General features: G+C 47.2%; 1 protein-coding gene across 2 annotated transcripts in view; it reads left to right on the top strand.

Annotated features, from left to right (window-relative positions):
• Nucleotides 1–5,541: 5,541 nt before the first annotated feature.
• ATP9A (ATPase phospholipid transporting 9A (putative)) overlaps nucleotides 5,542–27,093 on the top strand; it is a 150,849-nt gene continuing 129,297 nt past the window's right edge. The window contains exon 1 of one of the 2 annotated variants that reach the window (XM_080685178.1): nucleotides 5,542–5,623. In XM_080685178.1, the coding sequence (XP_080541304.1) occupies nucleotides 5,580–5,623 (44 nt within the window). In that variant the 5' untranslated portion in view covers nucleotides 5,542–5,579. Of the gene's footprint in view, nucleotides 5,624–5,892; nucleotides 6,255–27,093 lie in introns of those variants that run through there. The other variant, XM_080685177.1, reaches the window with a different exon arrangement.

Below are 27,093 nucleotides of genomic sequence, written 5' to 3'. Positions count from 1 at the left end.
ATGCAACAGGAGGTCACCTTTTGATTCCTGGTCAGGGCACATCTCGGGTTTCGGGCTCAATCACCTGTAGGGGGCGTGCAGGACACAGCCAATCAATGATTCTCTCTCATCATTGATATTTCTATCTCTCCCTTTCCCTTCCTCTCAGAAATCAATAAAAATATATTTTAAAACATTAAAAAAAATAGGGGATGTGAAACAGGGAACTGTTTAGGGTTGCCAACTTTTTATTTCTAGCAAGTTATGGTGATTAACAAGCATCTCATTCACATTCTGTTTTATTATCCACAGGCATTCTGCACTTTAAAATGTTTACTTGTTTATTTTCTGTCTGCCTTGTTAACATATCATATTTTAAAAAGGAAAAATCATGACTCCTACAAATATAAAATGGATAAGATTTTATTAACAGATTTACAACGGAGTCAAAGAATTGCAAGAACTCCCCAATGATAGGCAATCAGGAATGTTGAAGTGAATTTACAAATCCCGGTCAATATCCATAGGACAATAATACACCGCATTCCATGGGACAGAATTCATCGGCATTCCTATGGACAAGAATACTTTGTACTACTATCAGTTTTCTCCACCTTGTAGAGTTGTAAAATAGCTCAAAGACAATGACAGGCACAGGTAACCTTGCCCTTTTCAAAGTCTTTTATAACCTTCTCTAGGAATCAGCAGAGTCCTAGACACCAGGAAGCGGGTTGTGTCTGTCTTGTTAACTGTATCCCCAGGGCCTGGGATATTGTAGGTTTTCAGTGAATGAGTGAATGTTCTGTGGAATTTCCCTAAACTCCCTATTCTTTTTGGAGGATATCATTGCTGTGGAACGCTCTCTCTCTTTTTTTTTTTTTTAATATATCTTTATTGATTTCAGAGAGGAAGGGAGAGGGAGAGAGAAAGAGAGATAGAAACTTCAATGATGAGCCGGGCCGGCATAGCTTGGAAGTTGAGCGTTGACCTATGAACCAGGAGGTCACGGTTAGATTCCAGTCAGGGTACATGCCTGGGTTGCTGGCTCACTGGGGCGTGCAGGAGGCAGCCGATCAATAACTCATTATTGGTTTCTATCTCTCTTCCTCTCCCTTCCTCTCTGAAATCAATAAAAATATCTTTTAAAAAAAGTGAAAGAAACATCAGTGATGAGAAAGAATCACCGATCAGCTTCAGTGGGGAGGGGGGTGGGAGAGAGAGATTTGCAATTATTTATGCATTCATTGGTTGCTTCTTTATGTGCACTGACGGGGAATCAGATCAAACCTTGACCTCATGGTTCACCCGGCCAGTGTGGCTCAACCACTGCGCCACACTGGTCGGATATATACAGAGTTCTTTTTCCAAAAAAGGGGTGGGGAGATGAGATTCCTGTTAGAGTCATAGCCTTACTAGGGGCTTAAAAATTATTTTACATCACATGCTAGCCCAGCAGGTCTCAGCCAGAGACAATTTTGCCATCCAGGAATCATTTTGCAATGTCTGAAGACATCTGTGCTTGTCACAACTGGGAGGGGTGGGGCTGCTACTGGCATCCAGTGGGTGGAGGCCAGGGATGCTGCTAACACGGGATGGCCCCACAATGAAATATTCAGCCCAAATGTCAGTAGAGTCAAGGTTGAGAAACTGCTCTCGGGACTACCCAGAGCATTCATTCAGAGAGAAGGTTCTAGACACCAAAAGGACTTCATTACTTCTCTGCCCGGCCTGAGTTTTCCCAAAGCATTGCTACTGATTGAGTTCCTACTTTCCCCAGCTAGTGCCCTCGACTTCTTGTCCTCCCACATTTGATAGGCAAAAGCCCTCGGCTTGGCCGTCTATGAAAATAAGGCTGATGGTGAGTCTGCCATATATTGGCGAGGGTGGGCAACGTCTGTGGGCCTCAGTTTCTCTGCTTTGTGGGCTATGTTGGTTTACCCACTAAAGCCCTTTCCACCCTGGGTATCTAGGAGTTGGTGGCTTACTGCACCCAGGGCCTGAGGGCTGTCAAGGCCATGGAAAGGGGTTGCTCAGAACTCTGAGGTGATCATTCCTAGCACCATGAGCAGAAGGCAGGGCTGGGCCAGGTGCTGCAGCCCCCTGAGTAGGACCCAGTATTACCCCCCCATGCCATCACTGCTCCTACTCTATTCCTCTCCTGAAAACTGGCACTGTTTCTGAGGGTCCCGTGGGCTTCTTGCCTACCTCAGGCAAGCATCTAGATCTCTCTCAAGGTGAGATAATGCCCTGGCCAGGTAGCTCAGTGGGTTAGAGCATCGTTCTGATACACCAAGGTTGTGGGTTCGATCCCTGGTCAGGGCATATACAAGGATCAACTAATGAATGCATAAATAACAACAAAGCAATGTTACTCTCTCCTTCTCTCTCTCTCAAATCAATTAAAAATAAAAGATGAGATAAAAGCTTTTTTAAGTGCCTCTTGTCCTGAGGGATTGTTTTGCTGAAAGGCAGTCTTAAAAAGTGCCTTCTCGCCCTGGGTGGTTTTGCTCAATGTATAGAGTGTCTGCCTGCGGACTGAAAGGTCCCAGGTTCGATTCTGGTCAAGGGCACATGCCTGGGTTGCAGGCTCGATCCCCAGTAGGGGGCGTGCAGGAGGCAGCCGGTCAATGATTATCTCTCAATCTCTCATCATTGATGTTTCTATCTCTCTCTCCCTCACCCTTCCTCTCTGAAATCAATAAATATATATATTAAAAAAAATAGTGCCTTCTCCAGCCTGGCGGGTGTGGCTTGGTGGTTGAGCATCGGCCTATGAACCAGGAGGTCATGGTTTGATTCCTAATCAGGGCACATGCCCGGGTTGCAAGCTCAATCTCCAGTGGGGGGCGTGCAGGAGGCAGCTAACTGATGATTGTCTCTCATCATTGCTGTTTCTCCTTTGTTCTCCCTCTCCTTTCCTCTCTGAAATCAATAAAAATATATTTTTAAAACAATGATTATAAAAGTGCACTGAAGAAAAAACGAAAATGCAAAGGCAATAAAAATCACCCTTCTCTTTATATGAAAATGTTATTACCTTTGGAGATTAAGAGGGGGCTCTTTGGTTTTTAAAAATATATTAATTTAAAGAAAAACATCGTAAAAGTGATACATGCTCACTAGAAAAAAAGTAGATGAATATTTATCACGAAGCATGCATTGTACTAAGAGCTTTATCTGTTCCCATTACTGCTCTGAATTCTTCTAACAACCCTGTAATAATGACCTTGCACACTGCTTCCTTTGAGTAGGCTCTCTTCCAATTGCTTTATGTATATGATTAACTCATGTAATCCTTCCAAGAATCCAATGAGTCCATTTTACAGATGAGGAAACTGAGGCCCGATAGCTTGTATGTGATGAGGAAGCCACGGTTATTACTCCATATTTTAGAAAATGAGGGCCCAGTCAGATGAGGGTGGCCACAGGTGGGCTCCACAAGATCCATAGGGAGCTTGAAGGTATTTGGGATCTGGATTAGTAGGTGCCTGGCGAGTCATGATCACTGATTCCATTGTTCACAGGAGGCCATTTTTTCCTGCCTTCTGGAGCCCAAAAGACCAGGTCTGGAGCCCAGCCTGTTCCTAACCATGTATGTGGCTTTGTGCAGGACACTCTGAGCTACTCATTCCTCACCTGTGAAATGGGTGTGATTACTTAGATTTAGCTGCCAAGCCCATTAGGAGGGTTAAGTGTGGAACTAATGTATGTTTTAGGTGCTTGGTAAAAACAGAGCTCACAGTGTTGTGGAGCGAACACGAGTGAACGACCGCTGGAATCCAGACCAAATTAAAATTTAGGGAGCCTTTATTAGCCGGCCGGCGACTGCTCTGCCTTTCTCCACGCAGTGAGTCCAGAGAGCAACCCCAACCCTTTGTGCAGGACGACTTTTAAGCATATTTACCATATCTTGTTTTTGCAGAGCAAGCAATTTAAGACAAAACAGTTTTTCTTAAGTAATATCAGGGTCATATTATTGATGACCATGTTATTTACAGGGTCATCCTGTTCTTCAGAAAGCTGACAGTGTTCTATCTTGCAAGGCTATTTTGTGAGGTGCAGCTGGCATTCAAGGCTAAGTCGACTAGGAGGAAGCATGCTCAAAAATTTCTACTCTCTAACAACAGTTACTAAACCCCAGCTGTGTGGGGGACACTGGGTTAAAGGGTCACCATCTCCTTGCTCTTGTTACCACATGTGGTAGTGGCGTGAAGAAGAGGGTCTGCAACTGCTCTGAGGTGGGTGGCGTTTGAGAGGGGACTGGTGGTAGAGCGTGGGGCCTACTCTGTTGCCCCAGTTGGGTGTCAGGGTGTTAGCACTTCCTTCACACAACAAATACTGAGTGCCCACTGTGTGCCGTGAGATGTATCGATCACCGCCCCAGGTGTAGAGAGAAATCAGAAAGCAGAGCAGACCAGAATGCTCTTAAGAGCAGTACTGGGAATAGATAAAGCTCTTAGTATAATGCATGCTTCGTGGTAAATCTTCATCAAAGGTTAGCCCAAGAATGCTCTTTTCCCTTCAGAGGTGCAGTGCAGCAACTTCTAAGGACATGCTTCTTTCTTGAGGAACTTTATCGGGACATGAGATAAGTTACACTTTGGTTTGGGATCCACCCAGCACCTCCTTCTGTCACCCAGGGCCCCAGACTCATATTTTTGGTGGCTCCCCCATTATTGGTAGCAAAGGAATTGAAAGGCACGCACGCCACAGGAGATATACAGGTGTAACCACCTAAAAGTTTACTTTAGTTGCAGTAGGTTAGTTTGTAAGGTATTACATTTAGGGACTCTTCAGTTACATAGGATTTTTAATTGCCCTCTCTCCCTTCACCACTATTCATTTTCTTTCTTTTCTTGTTAATCCTCACCAGAGGATATTTTTTCCCCTTAGATTTTCAGAGAGAGAGAGAGAGAGAGAGAGAGAGAGAGAGAGAGAGAGAGAGAGAGAGAGGCTGGGTGGGAGAGAAACATTGATGTGATAGAGACACATCCATTGGTTGCCTCCTGCACACACCCCAATGGGGGGCCAGGATCAAACCTTCAACCCAGGTACATGCCCTTGACCAGGAATCAAATCAGAGAGCCCTTCATGCACAGTGAATGCTCCAACCACTGAGCACATGGTCCAGGGCCACCACTATTCATTTTCTTTCTGTTCTCAAAATTTTATCAGGCCCTTGGAAAGTTGGTAGGTCTTAAGACACTGTGAGAGAGTGTGTGAGCCCGTGAGTGTGCTGAGGGTCTCGGTGAAGGAGTTGGGGGTGTGAGATGTGAATTGGTGTGGTTGAATGTCTGAATGAGTGAGAGGGCACATGTGTAAGCCCCAGAGTTCGTGGCGGAAGTGTGAGAACGAGAGTGTGCAGGTTTGTGTGTGTGCCACGTGTGTGATTGTGACACCCAGTGATCCAGGTGGGAGAGTGACAGTGAGTGAAGGATGGTGGGGAAGTGAGATAGGGTGTGCCTCTGTGTGGATTGTGATTCCTAGGGGCACACGTGAGTGTGAGTGAGGCCTGAGATCCAGGATGGGTACATGAGGGTGAATATTGGGGTGTGTGCATGTGTGATTGGAAACGTCAGTGTTGGGAGTGAGGTGGGAAGATGGATTGTGCGCTTGTGAATGTCACATGGTGGGGAATGAGCAGGTGAGAATGAGAGTGTGTGTAGGGCTAGCGTGTGAATGCATGTTGGTGCAAGAGTGAGCATGTGAAAAAAAGAGTAAGCATGTGAAACAATGTATATGATGTGATGGGTGAGCTTGGCGGGGGGCTGCGTGTGTGCTGGTGACTGTCGGATGCTGGTGGGCGGGTGGTGGGCGGGCGCGCGCGCGCGCGGCCGGGCGTGGGCGAGGGGCGCGTGGCCGGGTGGGCGCGCGTGGGGGGTGCGCGGCGCGGGCCGGGGACACTGCGGCGGCGGCGCGGATACAGCTGGCCGCCCTCCGTGGCAGGCACGGCGCGGGGCGAGTGGGCGCAGCGCGGAGCTCGGGCCCATGGTGCGCCCGTGTCCGTCGGTCGGGCCGCGCGGCCGGCTCCGCGCGTGGCCCGGCGCTCGCGAGCTCGCCCCCTCGCAGCGGGCCCGGCCCGCCCGCTGCCGCCGCCTCCTCCCCCGGGGCGGCGCGGCGCCGGCGGGCGGCGGCGCGGAGGCCGGACCGGGCGGCGGCCCAGGCGGCGCGGGGGGCGCGGCAGGCAAGGCGGGCGGCGCGGGCGACATGACGGACAACATTCCACTGCAGCCAGTGCGCCAGAAGAAGCGGATGGACAGCAGGCCCCGCACCGGGTGAGCGGGCCGGGCCGCCTTTGTGGGCGCGCGGCGGAGCCTGGCCGGGCCTGACAGCTTGGCCGCGCGCGGCGCCATGAGCCCGCGGCCGGGGAGGCAGCCGGGGAGGCGGGCGGCTGGCGGGCGGGCGGAGGGCGGGCCGGGGCGAGGCTCCTCTCCGCTCCAGCCCGGGTCGGGTCCCCCGCGCGATCCCGTCCTCTTGGGCCCGAGCGCCAGCCTCTCTCGCGCCCCGTCCACCTTCCTTTAGAAACCCCGAGAAGCTGGGCCCGCCCGGCGCTGTTTACAGTCGCCTGCAATTAGGATCAGCCATGCCTTGGACTGTTTTATTGTTTTCTGGTTTCTCCTCGTCGCTGTGATTGATATGAAACCGTGTTCTGCGCGCGGAGCAGTCCTCGGACCTCGGGATGTGTTCGGCTTACTGGGGTGGGGGCACGGCTCCTCCTTGTCTCCCCCTCGCAGCAGCGCCCCGGGTTCCAGCTCCAAAACGGCCCCCTTCAGTTCCCGGCCCTAGGTGGACCCGAACCGGCAGCCGCAGGAGGGTGGGAGGGACTCTAATCGGCCGATTTCGGAGCTCCCTCCCTCCGCTCCCCACAATTGAGAAAGGAGCCCTCTGGCAGGCAGGGCGGCCACCTGCGGCGGCTTTGCGGCAGTGACCGAGCCGGGGCCGCTTGGGCGTGGGCTTCCCTCCCTTGGAGAGGGGACGGGTTGATGTTTTGCGCCCTTCTGTCTTCCTATTGGGAGGCTGGCAATGACCTGTTGAGGTTTTGTGGGACTGTAACACCAACTGCGACAGATTTACCTAGGGGTGAAGGTTGAGGGGAGCTGGTTAAAATGCAGGTTTTCAGCCCAGACCCGTCAATTAGTTCTTGGGGGTGCGGTGGGACCTGGAAATGTGCATTTCCCCGGGCCGCCCTGGTGAGGCCCGGGCCCCTGAAGGCTGAGTCCGGCAGCTGGGCGGGGCTGCGCCAGGGACCAGCCCTCCCCCTGGTGTTCTGTCCTGTGCGTTCTGGGCACTTCCCTGTGGCTGTGGTTTACGCAGCGTCAGTTGCTGGGTGCAGGGGGTGGGGAGGGTAAACGCCTAGGGTGGCTTCATCAGGTGTACATGCGGGGGGAGGGAGAGGGGAGGTGAGGGAAGGACTGATGCCAGCTGCCATTTTGTGGGGTCTTTGTCCCTGCCTTCCTTGAATCTTCCGGTGAGGAGGCCCCATTGTAACACAGAGGAAACAGCTCAGCGAGGTTGAGGACTGCTGGGAAGATGCAAAGGGAGATTGGATTAGGATGGCCTGACCCAGAGACAGACAGCCCTCCACCCCTTCCTTCACTGTTCTGTGTTTTATTCCTGACCAATCAAGGCTAAAGAGTGATGTCAACGCGAGCTCTATGCCTGGCCTATACACCCTTAGTAAATATTTTACTGAAATTTTACATCAGTGGACTCTAAAGTTTAGTTAATTCATGCTGCAAACAATTATGAAATTTTGCCTACGGTGTGCCCAGTCCCTGCCAGGTGACTGGGATGCAAAGATGAATTAAACAAGACGTGCCCAACAGGTGCAGGTGTCCTGGCCCTGCCTGTGCATTGCAACCATCTGGGGAGCTTCAACAGCTCCAGCCCCTGCCCCACTTCAGACTTTTGAAATAAGAATCGGCAGTGGGACCCAGGAAAGTATTTAATTTTTCAAAGCTCCCAGATGATTTCAGTAGCAGTCGTAGTTGGGAACCTCTGATTCAGTGCATGAGAGAACATGCAAATAATTATTTAAAAGTGGTAGTCTGGAGAAGCCACGGTTGGGGGTTCGGTACCCGTAACCTGGTCAACTAGTGAATGCATAAATGAGTGAAACAACAAATCAATTTTTCTCTCGATCTCTCACTCTGTCTCTGTCTCCTCTGTCTTTCTCTCTCCTCCTTTCTCTCTCTCTCAAGTAATAAATAAAATAAAGATAAAAGTGGTAGTTACCAAGAAAGAAATATGCATTGTTAATGTGGGGATCTAGAGGGAGTGGTGCAGACAGTTAAAAAAGAAAAAAAAAAAGATTTCTGTGTGATATTAGAGTGGAGTATCACACCTCCTTTAGAATTTGTCACTTTGGAACTAATTTATTTCCTAAATAGTGACACGGATTCAGGTTCAAATCATGTATTAGGGAGCCAGGCACTTGCAAATATGGTCTTGTATTCAATCTACAGTTTCAGAAGCAGCACGTGGAGGTGGGAACCTTGTTGTATAGAAGTACTTTGGAACAGCGGGATGGCGAGGCTTCCTGAAATATAGTAGGGGTGGAGGTGGGGGTTAAAGGAAGAAGAAACGAATATGTGACAGGTCAGGCTCTGGCGGGGATTCATTGGTCCTGTTTTAATCCTCATAATGACTGTGAGTTTTGGGAATTAATGTCCCCATTTTATAGGCCAGAAAACTAAGATTCATCAATGTTAAATAATTTGCTGGAGACAATAGAGCTAGTCCTTGTGAGGGGCTAAATTTGAATCCAGTCAGCTCATTTCTCCAACTGGCTCTCAGCTCTTGGGATGGTTGGAGGGTTTTGTAGTTAAAAAACCAAAACCATAGGAGCCAGGAGTCCAGGGAGACAGAGTGTCCCTCAGCGTTGTTGATGTCACATTGCCAAGAGGTGAAGGTGATTGGCGGAAGCAATTATTTAGGGCCAAGAATGCATGGCCCCCGTGCTCCTGTTCTCGTGAGGAAGTTCCACATCCTGATGCTGAAAACACTGTCGCTGAGGTTTTAGGAAACGAGGCATTTGCCCTGTATTGCGGGGAGCCCATTTCTGACGTCATGTGCTTTGCTTCTGGCTGAATGGAGTTCCTTTCCTTTCTTCTTGGTGAAACACCAATGATTGGTTGTGACAAGCGTGGGTTTGGGTGTTGAGGAGCTGGGTTGGAGCCCAGCCGCCTCGCCTTACTAGCTGTGTGACTTGGGAAAATTACTTGATTTCTCTGGGTCTCTCAGGTTTCTCATCTGTAGAGTGGCAATGACAATTACACACACCTTGTAGGGTTGTTTTGAGGCTCCGTCCACGTAAAGTTTAGAAAACGAAGCACCCAATACACCTTAGTATTGACTGGTGTGGTGGGCAGAATAAGGCCCTCCCAGATGTCCACACGGCAGAGGGCCTTTCCAGATGTGATGAAGTTGACTGTGAGATGGGAGGCTATCCTGGATGACTCGGGTGGGCCCAGTGCAATCACCAGCGTCCTAGAAAGAGGCAGGAGAGTGAGTCTCAGAGCTGGAGGGAGACTGGAGGATGCCAGGCCTGGAGGTGGAGGCGGGGCGAGTAAAGGAGCACAGGGGGCGTCAGAAAAGTCCAGCAGATTATCCCCTGGAGCCTCAGAAGGAACTGGTCCTGCCAACACCTTGACTTTAGCCCCCCAAGACCACTCTGGACTCCTGACCTCCAGAACTGTAAGAGAATATACTTGTGGTGATTTGTTACAGCAGGAAGGGGAAGCCAATGCAGAGGGTGTGTCCTGGAGGCCTGGGGAACGGATTCTCCCACTGGGCTTCCCGTCCCGCTGGGGTGATAGGGGCCACCAGCCTGTGGGTGCAGCAGGGGCATCTCATGGCTCGAGGGTGCAGAATTTAAACTGGTGTGCTGCGTGCCTTGTACCCTGACCACTGAGGAGGAGCACGGGTCTTTAGGATCTGCAGTGCTTCGCTCCGAGCTAGTGTTTCCTCACTCCTGCTGCAGAGTGGCCCTTGGACGTGGGTTTAATTTTTATCCGTGTTTCACTGATAAGGAAACTGAGGCCCAGAAAGATTAAGCAATTATTTAGGGCCAAGAATGCATGGCTGAAACTGGTAAGAACTCAGGTGTACCTGACTCCAGATGAAGAGAAGTGGGGAGGGTTTCTTGGAGCAGCCGGGGCTGGCAGCTGGAAGGCATTTGGTCAGCTGTGTCCTGAATGCCGCATTTCTCAGTGTGTTTGTTTCATTTTCCCTCCAGTAACAGTGCGTTATAATTTTGCAAAGTGACTGCAGGATAGAGAATGTAGGAGTGGCTGTCAAGGTATATATCACATTTTGAAACTGCTGTGAGAGTAAAGATAAGAATATTGTAGGCTATCATTTTATTTATTTACATATTTTATTTACTGATTTTTAGAGAGAGGCAGGGACATCGATCTGTTGCCTCCCGCATGTGCCCAGACCGGGGATCAAACCTGCAACCTGGGATGTTCATTGACTAGGAATGGAACCCACCACCTTCTGGTGTAAGGGACATTCCTCCAACCAGCGGATACACTGGCCAGGGCATAGGCCTTCCTTTTACACACCCAGCATGCGGTGCTGGCTGCCTTGCTTTGTGGCTAAGGGTTTGGATTCCAAGGCCACACAGACTTAGGTTCCTGTACCAGCATCCTCATTTCACTGCTGTTATAACTCCAGGCCACTGTCTTCCCCTCTGTGCTCCGTTTCCTCTTCTGTAAGAGTGCCTGTGTGGTTGGGCATCATCCACACCAAGTAGCATATGAGTCATTGGAGAATATCAGAAATTGTCCTCTCATCTGGAGGCTTGGGCTGGGCCCCAGCTGGATGACATCTCTTCTTTCTAGATTTTGTAGAAGGTGTCGTTGAGTAAGAACTTGGCTGGAAAATGCTCACAGGATACTTGACTAGGGTGGAAGCTGTCAGATACCTCGGATTAAGTGTCTAGTGACGGAGGCAGCAGGCCGTGTGCTCCTCGGTGGTCGTCCTCGGCCACAGGCCAGGGGCGGGGTCCGTGATCCGGATTGCACCGTTTATGGGAACTAAGAAAATAATGCCACTGTAGGGAGTTCTTCATGCAGATATACATAATTGAACATAAAAGTCTGAGCTTTTCATTGAAGCTGCCACTTCTAATTTGTGGGATTAAAGTGCCTTTTCTTTTCGGAGTCGGTGGAGGCCGTATCAGGCATATAGCATCGTTGACCCTCATCAGTCACAGTGGTTACGTCCTGTAAGGCCCTTGCCAGCCGTGAATTAGCGAGCAGCGAATTCTTGCTCCCAGGGCAGGTGCGGAGGTAGGTGCCTGTAAGTAGACAGTGAAAAGGACACCTGTGCTGCCGGAGAGCCCAGGTAGAAGGCAGGGCGTCACCTTGCCGGGTCCCGCTGGGAATGTGGGTGGGGCGATTAGAAAGTTTTGCACCCTGCATGCCTGTGAGTGGCCACAAGGGTGCTGTGGGTGCTGATTTGGAGTTGGCCCTTCGAGGCAGAAGGGGAATTCGCAAATACCAAAACCACGATCGATGAGGAGTGACTGTATACAGGCGTGTGCGGTTTTTCAGTGTCTTCCCATTGACATAGTGGAGGTGGGGTTCGGTATACAGCGGATAGGGGTGTGCTTGGGGGGCCCACGGGGGAGCCTGCTTGTGGATGAAATGCAGAGACCCAGCTCTTCCCCTTACCGAGGTGGACGCACATTGCATAAACAGCTCCTTGCTGCCTTGGATGGGAACAGCCAGGACAAGCCTTGGCAGTGGCCCATCTGGAAGTGCTCTCTGCGTCCCCTGCCAGCCCAGCTGTATGTATTTGTGCCATCATGCCCGGTACAGAACCCCTGCCACAGGCAGCGAGTGACACCACAGGCGGTGGAATTACAAACCTAGGCATTGATGCGGAAGTGTGTGTATAGGAGCCAGGCTTTGCCAGGGCTTCCTGACAAAGGTCATTGAGGGGTGGCCTACATGCCAGTCCCCAAGGCAAGAGGGAGGCCATTTGACCATGACCTCAGCCAGGCACACAAGTCAGAAGGAGGAGGCAAGGTGTCGAACAATCCATCTTTGGGCTTTTGTGTGTTCCTTTTCAGGACCTTCTTTCACTGTCTTTACCCAGATGCCAATGACGAAAGTCATTCATTCGGACTGGCCGCTTTCCATGGCCACCTTTGGAAATGGGCAACCAAGTCACTCTGGCCTCACTCGTGACAGTGAGTGGACTTGGGGTTAATTTAGGAAGAAAAAGGCTTGAGGTGAGGATTTTGTCGGTGTCTTTCCCCTGAAGAGTTAGGGGGATGTTGATTTCTTAAACGGGCTTGGTTTTCTTCCTTTTGTTTTTTTTTTTTTTTTAATATATTTTATTGATTTTTTACAGAGAGGAAGGAAGAGGGGTAGATAGTCAGAAACATCGATGAGAGAGAAACATCGATCAGTTGCCTCTTGCACACCTCCTACTGGGGATGTGCCCGCAACCAAGTTACATGCCCTTGACCGGAATCGAACCTGGGACCTTTCAGTCCGCAGGCTGACGCTCTATCCACTGAGCCAAACCAGTTTTGGCGTTTTCTTCCTTTTGTGATCCTTTGAGGAACTGAGACAGGGATTCAAAGATTGGCCTGCGAGGAAATTCCCCAAAGATCTCTGAAGGAGGCTCAGGGCCAAACATGGAAAGGTTAGCAATTACTTTTATGGTTCCTTCTGTTTGTCCCAAGTGATACTTGTTTTCTCTTTGTAGTTCAGGTAGGAAGTTTCCTCTTGTTTAACTAAAAAGGATTAGCAGCTTAGAGAAAAGTAGGAAGTCAGGAGTAGCTCCTGAGGTTTGTAGACAGGCTCCAAGTCACGCCTGCCATTTAGGAAGCAGTGGCCTAGGCTACAATGGTGCTGTCTGCCTAAAAATATAATATCATTGCTACAGGGGAGAATCTGGGGGTGCTAATATATTTAAACAATTTTATTTTGCCATGTTATCAGAAAACATGATTTTTAAACAATGATTAGGCCCTGGCCGGGTAGTTCAGTCGGTTGAGCAGTGGTCGGCAAACTCATTAGTCAACAGAGCCAAATATCAACAGTACAATGATTGAAATTTCTTTTGAGAGCCAAATGTTTTACATTTCTTTTTTTTTAAATTTAATAAATCTTTATTGTTCAGATTATTACAATTGCTCCTCTTTTTTCCCCCCATAGCTCCCCTCCACCCGGTTCCCACCCCACCTTCTGCCCTTACCTCCCCGCCACTGTCTTCATCCATAGGTGTACGATTTTTGTCCAGTCTCTTCCCGCAACCCCATCACCTTATCCCCCCCTCCCTGAGAATTGTCAGTCCACTCCCTTTCTATGCCCCTGATTCTATTATATTCACCAGTTTATTCTGTTCATCCGATTTCTTATTCACTTGATTTTTAGATTCACTTGTTGATAGACATATATTTGTTGTTCATAATTTTTATCTTTACCTTTTTCTTCTTCTTCCTCTTCTTAAAGAATACCGTTTAGCATTTCATATAATACTGGTTTGGTGGTGATGAACTCCTTTAGCTTTTTCTTATCTGTGAAGCTCTTTATCTGCCCTTCAATTCTGAATGATAGCTTTGCTGGGTAGAGTAATCTTGGTTGTAGGTTCTTGCAATTCATCACTTTTAATATTTCTTGCCACTCCCATCTGGCCTGCATAGTTTCTGTTGAGAAATCAGCTGACAATCGTATGGGTGCTCCCTTGTAGGTAATTAACTGTTTTTCTCTTGCTGCTTTTAATATTCTCTCTTTGTCTTTTGCTATTGGCATTTTAATTATGATGTGTCTTGGTGTGGTCCTCTTTGGATTCCTTTTGTTTGGGGTTCTGTGCGCTTCCTGGACTTGTAAGTCTATTTCTTTTACCAGGTGGGGGAAGTTTTCTGTCATTATTTCTTCAAATAGGTTTTCGGTATCTTGCTCTCTCTCTTCTTCTGGCACCCCCATAATTCTGATGTTGGTACGCTTGAGGTTGTCCCAGAGGCTCCTTACACTATCTTCATATTTTTGGGTTCTTATTTCTTTTTGCTTTTCCGGTTGAGTGTTTTTTGCTTCTTTGTATATCAGATCTTTGATTTGATTCTTGCGGTCCTCTAGTCTGCTGTTAGGTCTCTGTATAATATTTTTTCTTTCAGTCAGTGTATGTTTAATTTCTAGTTGGTCCTTTTTCATATCCTTGAGGGTCTCGTTGAATTTATCGGCCTTTTCTAGGAAATTCTTGAAAAACCTTATAACTGTGGTTTTGAACTCTATATCCAGTCGTTTGCTTTCCTCCATTTCTTTCATTTGTGATCTGTTTCTTTGTCTCTGCATTTTCGCTGCTTCCCTGAGTTGGTAGAGTAGCTTTGTGTGGTAGGTATCCTCTAGGGCCCAGTGGTTCAGCCTCCCCCAGTTACTTGAGGTGGACACTTTTGGTGCACCCCTTTGTGGACTGTGTGCACAGCCTTGTTGTAGTTAAGTCTTGATTGTTGTTGGTATCACAGGGAAGAATTGACCTCCAGGCCAATTGGCTGTGAGGATCAGCTGTGTATACACTGTGAGAACTTCTGTGCTGGAGACACCCTTATGAGACAAGACTTGCAAAATTGCAAAAGCCTCTGTGCTCAGCTTGGATGGGGCGGAGTCTCAGGGCGGAGCAGACAGCCTTGGCTTCCCATCAGCCCTGCCCTATGAGGCCCCTGGGTCTCAGTGTCCCTCGGTAATCGCTGCAAGCACCTCTGAGAGCTGCCCTCGAGTTTCGCCCGCTGTTAGACAGTCCAGTTTCTCCCCGAATGAGTTTGGGTTCCCAGAAACTTGCCCGGAACTGGAGTTCAGCGCAGCCGGGAGCTTCCGTCTCCCTCCTGCTTTAGAAAGCCAGCAGCGCACTCAGCCGCCCGTGCATTCAGCAGTCAGTCCTCTCTGCGCGCACACACCTCCGGACCTCTGCCTTCTGCAGCTCCCCTGAGTCTCAGTGTGCTTTCTCTTTTCCTGACAGTCCAGTCTCCCCGAATGAGTCTGGGTTCCCAGAAACTCGCCCAGAACTGGAGTTCAGTGCAGTTGGGAGTTTCCATCTCCCTCCCGCTTTAGAAAGCCAGCCACGCACTCAGCCACCCGTGCACTCAGCTGGCTGTCCTCTCTGTGCGCGTGCGCGTCTCCGTACCTCAGTCTTTTGCAGCTCCTCTGAGTCTCAATGTGCTTTCCTTACCTTCTAGTTGTAGAATTTCCACTCAGCCAGCTTTCCTGTGGTTCTGGATGGTGTCCATTTTGTCTTTTAGTTGTAGTTTTGATATTGTTGTGCGAGGCAGCAGTTTAGGTGTTTACCTATGCCGCCATCTTGGTTTCTCTCATTACATTTCTTTGAGAGCCAAATTTTTTAAACTTAAACTTCTTCTAATGCCACTTCTTCAAAATAGACTCTCCCAGGCTGTGGTATTTTGTGCAAGAGCCATACTCAAGGGGCTAAAGAGCCGCATGTGGCTCACAAGCCGCAGTTTGCCGACCACTGGTTAGAGCATCATCCCAATTCACTAAGGTTGCAGTTTGATCCCTGATCAGGGCACATACAAGAATCAATCAATGAATGCATAAATAAGTGGAATAACAAATTGATGTCTCTCTCTCTCTCTCTCTCTCTCTCTCTCTCTCTCTCTTTCTCTCAAATCATTAAGTAAAAATTAAAAAAAATACACACTCTAAAAAACCCCCAGTAGTTAATAGTTTACAGTTTACCAGGTTGGTTGGGGATCTTAATGTTGTATCTATCATCGGCTAAAGAGTTTGAGGGGATTATGGGAGAGTCCAGTTGGAGGAGTCCCACGGAAAGGAAGGCTTCTGTGGGAATTGAGAGGAGCGGGGCAGGCGCTGGTGTCCCCTCCCAGTGAGATCTCTGTTGGCTGCCCTCCCTGAGGAAGAAGCAGGGTGAAGTGTGGAGAGTGTCCTCCTCAGGGAGCTGGGCCTGGCAGGGTCTCCCACCTGCACTGGGCAGGCTGCTGTTATGGGGTGAAGTCAGACTTGGCCTGGTTAGACATTGGGGATTCGTAGCCTCGGCACTATTGTTGTTTTGGGTTTGATCATTCTCGGTTGTGGGGCTGTCCTGCCCATTGTACGATGTTCAGCAACATCCCTGGCCTCCACCCTCTGGATGCAGCAGCACCTCCCTCCAGCTGAGACAACCACAGATGTCTCCAGACATTGTCAAGTGTCCCCTGGGTTGGGAGAGAGACATGGGGGGTGAAGAGTGGGAAGTGGGAGTCGGTCAACTCGTACCTGTTAGGAACTACTGGACTGATGGAATGAATATGCACTGAGTGGCCATGTCTCTTATTGTCTTTTTTTAAAAAAATTAAATCTTTATTGTTGAAAGTATTGCATATGTCCCCTTTCCCCCCCATTGACTGCTTCTAGTTTGCCCCCATCCCCCACCTGAGGCCTTTACCACCCTATTGTCTGTGTCCATGGATTATGCATATACTAGTATGCATGTATATTCTTTGGTTGATCTCTTCCCACCCACCCCCATTTTCCCTCTGAGATTCCGAAGTCTGTTCCATGCTTCTATGTCTCTGGATCTATTTTGTTCATCAGTTTATTTTTGTTCATTAGATTCCACATATGAGTGAGATCATGTAATACTTATCTTTCTCTGTCTGACTTATTTTGCTTAGCATAATATTCTCCAGATCCCTCCATGCTGCCTCAAAGGCTGGGATCCTTCTTTTTTTACTGCTGCATAGTATTCCATGGTATAAATGTACCACAACTTTTTTATCCACTGATCTACTGATGGGCACTTGGGCTGTTTGCAGATCTTAGTGATTGTAAATTGTGCTGCTATGAACATAGGGGTGCATACATTCTTTCTGATTGTTTTGTTGAGTCTCTTAGGATATATTCCTAGAAATGGGATCACTGGGTCAAATGGCAGTTCCATTTACAATTTTTTTTTTAGTTAATCCTCATCTGAGGATATTTTTTCATTGATTTTTAAGGAGAGTGTAAGAGAGAAAGAGAGAAACATTGATTCGAGAGAAACATTGGTTGGTTGCCTCCTGCACATGCCCCGGCCAGGGCCAGGCCGGGGAGGAACCTGCAACCAAGGTATGTGCCCTTGACTGGAATCGAACCTGGGACCCTTTGGTCCGCAGGCCGATGCCCTATCCTCTGAGCCAAACCAGCTAGGGCCCATATTTAGTTTTTTGAGGAAACTTCATACTCTTCTCCACAGTGGCTGCACCAGTCTGCATTCCCACCAGCAGTGCACGAAGGTTCTCTTTTCTCCACATCCTCACCAACACTTGTCATTTGTTGATTTGTTGATGATAGCCATTCTGACAGGTGTGAGGTGATACCTCATTGTCATTTTAATTTGCATGTCTCTGATGATCAGTGACTTTGAGCACTTTTTCATGTCTCTTGGCCATCTGTGTGACCGCTTTGGAGAAGCGTCTATTTAGTTTCTTTGTCCATTTTTAAATTGGATTGTTTATCTTCCTTTTTTTTAAAAAAAATAAATCTTTATTGTTGAAAGTATTACATATGTCCTCCTTTTTCCCCATTGACCCTCTCCAGCCTGACCCCCCCAACCCCCCCCCCCCCCAGGCCTTCACCACTCTTTTGTCTTTTAAGTTATAGGAGTTCCTTATATCTTTTGGATATTAACCCTTTATCAGATGTATCATTGCCAAATATGTTCTCCCATGTAATATGCACCCTTTTCCTTTTGTTGATGGTTTCTTTTGCTGTGCAGAAGCTTTTTATTTTGATGTAGTCCCATTTGCTTATTTTCTCCTTAACTTCCTTTGCCCTAGATGTATTGGTAAACATATTGCTGCGAGAGATGTCTGAGATTTTGCTGCCTATGGTTTCTTCTAGGATTTTTATGTTTTCACGACTTACATTTAAGTTTTTTTATCCATTTTGAGTTTATTCTTGTGTATGGTGTAAGTTGGTGGTCTAGTTCAATTTTTTTTTTTTTACATGTATCTGTCCAATTTTCCCAACAGCACTTATTGAAGAAATTGTCCTGATTCCACTGTATGTTCTTGCCTCTTTTTTCAGATGTTAATTGAGCGTAATGGCTTGGGTCGATTTCTGGGGTCTCTGTTGTTCCATTGATCTACTGTATATACCTGTTCTTGTGCCAGTACCAGGCTGTTTTGATTACGGTGGCTTTGTAGTATAACTTGATATCTGGTATTGTGATTCCTCCAACTTTGTTCTTCTTTCTCAAGATTGCTGTGGCTATTTGGGGTCTTTTTTTGGTTCCATATACATTTTTGGAGTATTTGTTCTAGATCTGTGAAATATTTCGTTGGTATTTTAATAGGGATTGCATTGAATCTGTAGATTGCTTTGGGTAGTGTGGATATTTTAATGATGTTAATTCTACCAATCCATGAACACAGTATGTTCTTCCACTTGTTTATTTCTTCCTCTATCTTTTTTTTCAGTGTCCTATAATTTTCCAAGTACTAGTCTTTTACCTCCTTGGTTAAGTTTTTTCCTAAGTGTCTTACATTTTTTTGTTGCAATGATAAATGAGATTATTTGTTTAGTTTCTATTTCTGAGAATTCATTATTGGTGTATAAAAAAAGCCATAGATTTTTGGGTGTTGATTATCCTGCTTCATTGCCAAATTCCTTTATTAACTCTAGTAGTTTTTTGGTGGAGTCTTTAGGATTTTCTATGTACAATATCATGTCATCTGCAAATAATGAGTTTTACTTCCTCCTTTTCAATTTGGATGCCTTTTATTTCTTCTTTCTTCTTCTTGTCTGATCACTGTGGCTAGGACTTCTAGTACTATTTTGAATAAGTGTGGTGAAAACGGACATCCTTGTCTTGTTCCTGTTCTTAGGGGAAATGCTTTTAGATTTTGGCCATTGAGTATGATGTTGGCTGTAGGTTTGTCATATTTGGCCTTTATCATGTTGAGATATACTCCCTCTATTCCCACTTTGCTGAGAGTTTTTATAAAAAATGGGTGTTGGAGTTTGTCGAATGCTTTTTCTGCACCTTTTGACACGATCATGTGATTTTTATCTTTCAATTTGTTTATGTGATGTATCACGTTTATTGATTTGAAATATTGTATCAGCCTTGCATCCCTAGAATAAATCCCACTTGTTCATGGTGTATGATCTTTTTAATATATTGCTGGATCTGATTTGCTAATATTTTGTTGAGGATTTTAGCATCTATGTTCATCAGGGATATTGGCCTTTAGTTCTCTTTCTTTTTAGTGTCTTCATCTGGTTTTGGAATTAGGGTAATGCTGGCCCCATAAAAAGAGCTTGGAGGTGTTCCTTCCTCTTGGATGTTTTGGAATAGTTTGAGGAGGATAGGTGTTAGTTGTTCTTTGAAGGTTTGGTAAAACTCCCCTCTGAAGCCATTTGAATCAGGGCTTTTGTTTGCTGGGAGTTTTTTGATTACTGCTTCTATTTCATCAGTTGTTTTTGGCCTATTCAGGTTTTCTGATTCTTCCTGATTCAGTTTTGGAAGATTGTATTTTATTTTTAGGAATTTGTCCATTTCCTCCACATTGTCCAGCTTGTTGGCGTATAGTTGTTCATAGTATTTTCTTACAATCCTTTGTATTTCTGTGGTGTTGGTTGTTACTTCACCACTTTCTTTCTGATTTTATTCATTTGGGTCCTGTCTCTTTGTTTCTTGATGAGTCTGGCTAATGGTTCATCAATCTTGTTTATCTTTTCAAAGAACCAGCTCTTGGTTTCATTGATCTTTTGTACTGGTTTTTATCCTCTATGTCATTTATTTCTGCTCTAATCTTTAGTATTTCCTTCCTTCTACTTACTCTGGGCTTTTCTTGGTGTTCTCTTCCTTATTGTCTTTTTAAGGTGACTCATCCAGTCTTAAAAAAGGAAAAAAAAAAAAAAAAAGAAAGAAAGAAAACCGGTTGGGCAAGAAATTCATGTTTGGACTATTGTTCTTATCTATGAGGTCAGCTTTCTGATTTAATAACTATGGAAGCCTTGAGCTGTTGGAAGAGACCATTTGGGAAATGTTATGAGCTGACTTGTAACCCCTTTCCTCCCAGACTCCCCCAATTCAAATGTTGAAGTCCTGACTCCCAGCAGCACCTCAGAATGTGACTATTTGGAGGTTGAGCCTTTGAAGAAAAGGTTACCTTAAAATGAGGCTGTTAGGGTGAGCCCTCATTCAGTCTCACTGGTTGCCTTATGAGAAGAGAGATTAAGACACACAGGGAGATACCTAGGACGAGAGGAAAGACCATCTGAGGACACAGTGGGAGGGCAGCCATCTTCAAGCCAAGGGGAGAGGCGTCAGAAAAACCAAACTTGCCGACACCTTGATCTTGGACTGCCAGAACTTAGATAAAGTACCTTTCTGTTGTGTAAGCCACCCAGTCGGTGCTCTTTTATCCTGGCAGCCACAGGAAGATAATGCAGAAAGCACCTCGTGCGTGGCCACGTTGGTATCGCTGGTGGCAGGTGTGGTATCGCTTGGTATTGCTAATAAATAATAATGAGTCCTTCAGCAGTTTTTTCTAGACAGTCCAGTCTCGAGAGCCCTACTGGTATAAGCATCTTGCAAAGTCATGGGGACTGGAGCTGACGCCCCCCCCCCCACCTTAACCTGAAGCGCTTCCCACGTGCTGCAGGGTGGACGCAGCCCCAGGCACAGCCCCCAGGTGTTTCCCTTTGCTTCACGAGTTTACAGTTGTCCCATTTCCAGCTGCACGTTGTGTGTTGGTTGTTAGCTCTGGACACTTGGACTGTGTAGATCAAGTATGTCAAACTTGCGGCCTGGTGGGCCACGCCTGTGAGTGTGACCTGCTTGGTGTAGATGAATTTGATGAGCACTGCAATCGCCGCTCAGCATGCATTAGGTGGCCAGCACTGTTCTGGAAGTTTCGTGTGGATCGTCCCATTTAGTCCTCCTGGCAACCCTCTTACAGATGACAGCACTGAGGGACAGAGGGTTCTTTCTCCTTAAGAATGGTTTTGCTGCCCTAACCGGTTTGGCTCAGTGGATAGAGCATCGGCCTGTGGACTGAAGGGTCCCAGGTTCGATTCCAGTCAAGGGCATGTGCCTTGGTTGTGGGCACATCCCCGGTAGGAGGTGTGCAGGAGGCAGCTGATCGATGTTACTCTCTCATCGATGTTTCTAACTCTCTCTCCCTCTCCCTTCCTCTCTGTAAAAATCAATAAAATATATTTAAAAAAAATGGTTTTGCTTTAGAATGACAAAGACTCAGTATTTAAAAAAACTCATTTTCCCTTAACATGAATGTGGGCAGCAAATTGCTTTTTGCCACTGGTCTCAACGCCCTTTCCTATGCGAGTTTTTCTGTGCTGTCCGTTCAGAGCAGGCGGTTTTTGTCCAGGGCAAAGGGGTTGGGGTTTTTGGAGGCTTCTGTGCTTTGGAGGTAAGTATGTGTATATTCTGTGATTCCCAGTGAAAGCTGATAATTAGCAGACATGATGATATGACAGGAAAGTTCTGGAAACTTCAAATTATCCTACTAAGTATACATTCTTCAGAAACATGGTAACTGTTTTCAGAGTTACTTATTGATCAGTATTTTCTTTCTCACCCTCTTTGTATGAGACCCGTTCATGCTAAGCGGATGGGGGGAAGGGGGTAAGTACAGAACATCTGTTTCTAAAATGTTTGTCCTCACCCTGTAAAAGGAAGTCATTTGAATCTGAATACCTTTTAGCATTTATACAGTCAGTCTCCATAAAAATTCAAATAAAATGTAAAACTGGAGACCTTCATGCCCCCCCCCCCCCCATCTTCTCTCCTCATTTTCCTACTCCCCAAATGAAAGGCAATTAGAAGCTCTCTTACAAGGATGACAACCCTGTCCAGGTAAATCAAAGGACCAGGTAGTAAACAGGAAAGACCACTTGTCCCACCTGGTGGATTTCGTTCCCTAAATAAGCTGATTTTAAAAGATTATGCACATCGCCCTAGCTGGTTTGGCTCAGTGGGTAGAGTGTTGGCCTGCGGACTGAAGTGTCCCAGGTTCGATTCCGGTCAAGGGCACTTGCCCGGGTTGCGGGGTTGATCCCCAGTTAGGGGGCTTGCAGGAGGCAGCCGATCAATGATTCTCTCTCATCATTGATGTTTCTATCTCTCTCACCCTCTCTCTTCCTCTCTGAAATCAATAATAAAAAAAAAGATTATGCACATGTACTCACATATACATAATATACATATACATTCGCACTCACTAAAGAGCACAACTCATACATGCACAGCTGAGTGAATTTTCATAACATGAACACACTCCTGTAACAGCTGCAGCTAAAGAGATAGGCTGCTATTCAGAACCCGCCCCCTGCTACCCCTCCCTAACCTAGACCTGACTGCTAACAGCAGAGATTCCTTTGGCCTGATTTTGAACAGATGCATCAAACAGCAGATGTTCCCTGGTGCCTGGCTTTACCGGCTCCATGTTCTGTTTGTAAGATTAGCCCACGTTATGCCCTAGCTGGTTTGGCTCAGTGGATACAGCGTTGGCCTGCGAACTGAAGGGTCCCAGGTTCGATTCCAGTCAAGGGCACATACCCAGGTTGCAGGCTCGATCCCCAGTAGGGGACATGCAGGAGGCAGCCAATCAATGATTCTCTCTCATCATTGATGTTTCTACCTCTCTCTCCCTCTCCCTTCCTCTCAGAAAGCAATAAAAATATATTAAAAAAAAAAAGATTAGATCACGTTGCATGTGTATTACACAGGGTGGGGCAAAAGTCAGTTTACCGTTCATATGGAAAATAATAAATACATAGTAAGACATGCATGAACTCTGTATCTCATGTATCCACAGCTGTAAACCTGCTTTTACCCCACCCTGTAGTTGGCTCGTCCCTGTGGCCACATGTAGACATTGTATGACATGTCATCTCTGGTCCCTTCTCCTCTTGCTGGGCCGTGGGGCTGTTTCCAGGTTTGGCTGTGGGATTAGTGCTCCTGTGAACATATCTTAGAGTCCATGTACTGTGTGGTTTTGCTGGGCCCTGTGGTGTGTTTGTTTTAGCTGGGGTAGAAATTGATAATGTTCCAACATGTTGGTACTCAGTGGTGTGTCTTTTATCGGGGACAGTTCCTGTCGCTCCATATCCTCACGGACACTTGTATCGTCTGTCCCCTTTCATTTCAGCCATCCTCATGGGAAGAAAGTAGTGTCACAAGAATGCATTCTTTTCCTTATGATTTATTGGAGAGAGGCTTCCCTTTTCTTGACCTGAGGTTAAGTTTTGAGATATAGGTTAGCCCAGTGGTCGGCAAACTGTGGCTCGCGAGCCACGGTTTGCCGCTCTGTTGACTAATGAGTTTGCCGACCACTGACCTAGACTCTCGATTCCAATAATTACAGGCTGTTGTTCCTTGTGATTAAGCCCCTATCCCAGTGGTCGGCAAACTCATTAGTCAACAGAGCAGCAAACCGCGGCTCGCGAGCTGCATGTGGCTTGCGAGCCACAGTTTGCCGACCACTGGGTTAGCCAAGTCATGTGAAATCTGAAGGTAAGCTGGGCAAAGTAGTCCCACCACGGCAGCTGGCACCCTGTCCTTGAGGACTTTAATTATAGAGAAACAGTAAAAATTGGTGAAGTTTACTTATACTCTCAATATTTATATGTGTTTGTATTTCTTAATTATATACAATTTTATGTATCAAATTTTAATGTAATACATTATATATTTTTATGTTTATTTGTACTTTATAAGTATAAAATATAAAAGTTACATGTGTGCATGTGTATTAAAGAAAAACTGTAGAACAGAGAAAAGTGCTGAATATAATCCTGGAGTTAACTTTCTCTTCAAAGAAATCACAACTGCCCTGGCTTGGAGTATCGTCCCAATATACAAAGGTTGTGGTTTGATTCCTGGTCAGGGCACATAAATAAGTGGAATAACAAATTGATGTCTCCCCCTCCCCCCCTCTCCCCTCCCTCTCTCTCTCTTTCTCTCTCTCTCATCAATAATAAAAAGTCGTGGCTGGTTTGGCTCAGTGGATAGAGTGTTGGCCTGTGGACTGAAGGGTCCAGGTTTCAATTCTGGCCAAGGGCCCATGCCCAGGTTGCGGGCTCGATCCCACTGGGGGCGTGCAGGAGGCAGCTGATAATAATTCTCTCTTGTCATCGATGTTTCTCTCTCTCCCTCTCCTTTCCTCTTTGAAGTCAATAAAAGGATATTAAAAAAGAAAAAGACAACCACAATAACACAAACCTTTAGCTTATGCTGTTTCTGTGCCTACATTGTTTTGTGAATTATAACCATGTAGCGTGTGTGTTTTTATTTCCCACCTTTTCTACTTAGCATTGTAATGCAAGGCCTTTTCTATATCATGAGGCCCTTTGTAAATGACACTTCAAATGGCAACAGAATATTTCTTTGAAAAGACTTCACTAATTTACTTAACCCGGGCCCTATATTTTCACAAATTGATTCCTATTTTCACTTTTTAAATAATGTGTTCATTCTGAACTCTGCTTTGGTGGCCCTCCAAAGCAGAGTCACCCCAAAGATACACGGAACGCAGACCCCAAGACCCCAGCAGGCACCTATTTGGGGTGGGAAGAACATCATCTGCAGTGGGACTCTCACCAACCAGCTCTGCTCATTGCCTCGCAGAACAGCACATAAAAGTAGCGCCTTCCTCTGTCTTGTTTACATGTTCCAGAGCTCGGCACGGATTCTAGTACATAGTAGGTGCTCAATAAATATTTGTTGAGTGAATGATGAAGAATAGGAGCCACAGTTCCCGTCAGGTCTGCCTGCTCCCAGTGCCCTTAGTTTTATTTGAAAACATTAAAATCCCCAAGGGACTCCGGGTTCCTAATTCACGTGGGGTGTCGATGGTGTGCAGGGCACACGGCGGGCTCTCAGTGCAGGTGTGTGCAGAGTGTTGGAGCCAGAAGGTGGAGAAGCAATGGAACAACCTTCTGCACAGAAAGAAAAGGGAGGCCTCTCCCCCTCCCTCCCTCCCTCTCATCTCTCCTTCCCCTCCCTCCCCCTTTCTCATTCACTTAGCCCAGTGGTCGGCAAACTCATTAGTCAACAGAGGGGCAAAACCGTGGCTCACGAGCTGCAGTTTGCCGACCACTGATTAGCCTGTTGCTTTAAGGAATTAGCCACAGAAGCAGCTTGTCCCAGGCCTGGGTCACAGATCTCAAATTGATCCCAGATTTGCTGCTTGGCTGTATCTGCCCCTGTTTCAGTCCTCGGGGCTCCCAACAACTTCTGCTGCATCACCAAGATTTCTAACATCTTCAGGCAGTGAAGACTGGGGCTGAGCCTTTGTCAGGTAGTCAGGAACATCCCCCTCAGTAGCAGTGGGCTGTTTGGTGCCAGATGATGGCACTAGCAGCTTGGGGGACCAGGGCAAGCCAGACGAAGCCCTGCCAAGCAGAGTGGCCCGGCGTGGCCCCGGAGGGACCCACCCCACTTGGAGCCGTGCCTGAGCACTCTCCCCAGCTCTGGGGCCCTGCACTCGACTTTCAAGCTGTAGAGTTTTATTTTTCCATGATGAAAATAATAATTTCTTTTTAAAAAAGTAGTGGCTCCTGTTATAGAAAACGTAAAGACGCAGTAGCTAGAATTATCGAAAGCCCTCCTTCCTCTTGTTAACATTGGGGTATGTTACCTTATATCTATATTTTTATCGAATGCCTATGAATGACATGATTTCAGTTCATTATTGCCATTATAAGTTAGAACTTAGTCTAGAGGAGATATCTTTTTTTATTTTTTATTTTTGTTGATTTCAGAGAGGAAAGGAGAGGGAGAGAGAGAGGTAGAAACATCAGTGATAAGAAAGAATCACTGATTGGCAGCTTTCTGCATACCCCACACTGCAGATGGAGCCTGCAACCTGGGTATGCGCCCTGACCCGGAATCAAACCGTGACCTCCTGGTTCGTAGGTTGACACTCAACCGCTGAGCCATGCAGGCCGGGCTAGAGAGTATATCTTGATGCATGAACTTTATTCCTTTTGAGGATTTTCATAGGCTAGGCTCTAAGGCCACTGGGTTAAATGGACCATGGGGCACTCCGGGGCTTTCTGCAAGACCTCCCTCGTTTTACTCCCTGTGAGACCCAGAATTGCCCCACGTCCAGGGTTAGGATATGGGCGATGCCCCCACCTGCCATTTTAGTTTTGCTTATGCTCAGTGCACGCCCACACATTGGGAACGTCTGAGAGAGAGAAAGAAGTAAAAACATGTGCTTTCCTTCCTCTGTCTGCCACTGGGCTTCCTGCTCATTAATGAGCGAGGTGGTGGGGGTGGAGGACAGGGGCCTGTGGTCGACTGAGGACACAATAAATGCTCTGTGGATGGGCCGGGTGACCTTAGCCCAGCCTTGGGCAAACTACGGCCCGCGGGCCGGATCCGGCTGTTCTATCCGGTTCTCTTGCTCTCCCCTCTGCTCCTTTACTTTGAATTTATATTAGTTCACACAAACACTCCATCCATGCTTTTGTTCCGGCCCTCCGGTCCAGTTTAAGAACCCATTGTGGCCCTCGAGTCAAAAAGTTTGCCCACCCCTGCCTTAGCCCCTCGTGATGGTGTGTTTGGTAGTTACGTAAGATGTGTTGGAGAGGCTAAGCCTTCTTAGTTGAACGAATAGAAGAACGTCTGCATGTAGTTTCTCATGATAAAGCTGTGTGCATACTGCAGGGCCACGAGCAGAATGTCCAGCTTCCCTGCCAAGGGTGGAGGTGGGCAGCACGGTGTTTGGAGCCCAGGGTGGCATCCCCTGGGGCAGCAGCATCAGAAAAAGTGGGACCGTGCTACCTGGTGAGTGCCTGCCTGCCTGTGAGCTGTCATTGTCCCAGACACCCAGCACCTTCCTGGGAAACACCTCCCATGGCCGTTCCAGGGCTGTCTCAGCACCAAAGCCACACCCGAGGTGGGGCACGTGTGGCCGTGGCACTGCCCCTGTCTCCATGGGAACGGGGAGGAGCCGGATCTGGGAAGGAAAAAGGTTACTAACACGGTGGTGGCTCCCCAAGGCCAGGGTTGGCTGCTGCAGCCCCGAGGGGTTGAGAACGTGGATTTAAGCAGGACTGCCTCTGTTGGAGTACTACCAGCTGGATGACCCTGGGCATGTGAGTTCACTTCTCTGATGTGGGCGTG

The sequence above is a fragment of the Plecotus auritus genome, assembly GCF_963455305.1.
Source record: "Plecotus auritus genome assembly, chromosome: 8".
Classification (NCBI taxonomy): domain Eukaryota; kingdom Metazoa; phylum Chordata; class Mammalia; order Chiroptera; family Vespertilionidae; genus Plecotus; species Plecotus auritus.
The sequence above is the reverse complement of the archived record's forward strand: the minus strand, read 5'-3'. Positions and strand labels throughout refer to the sequence as shown.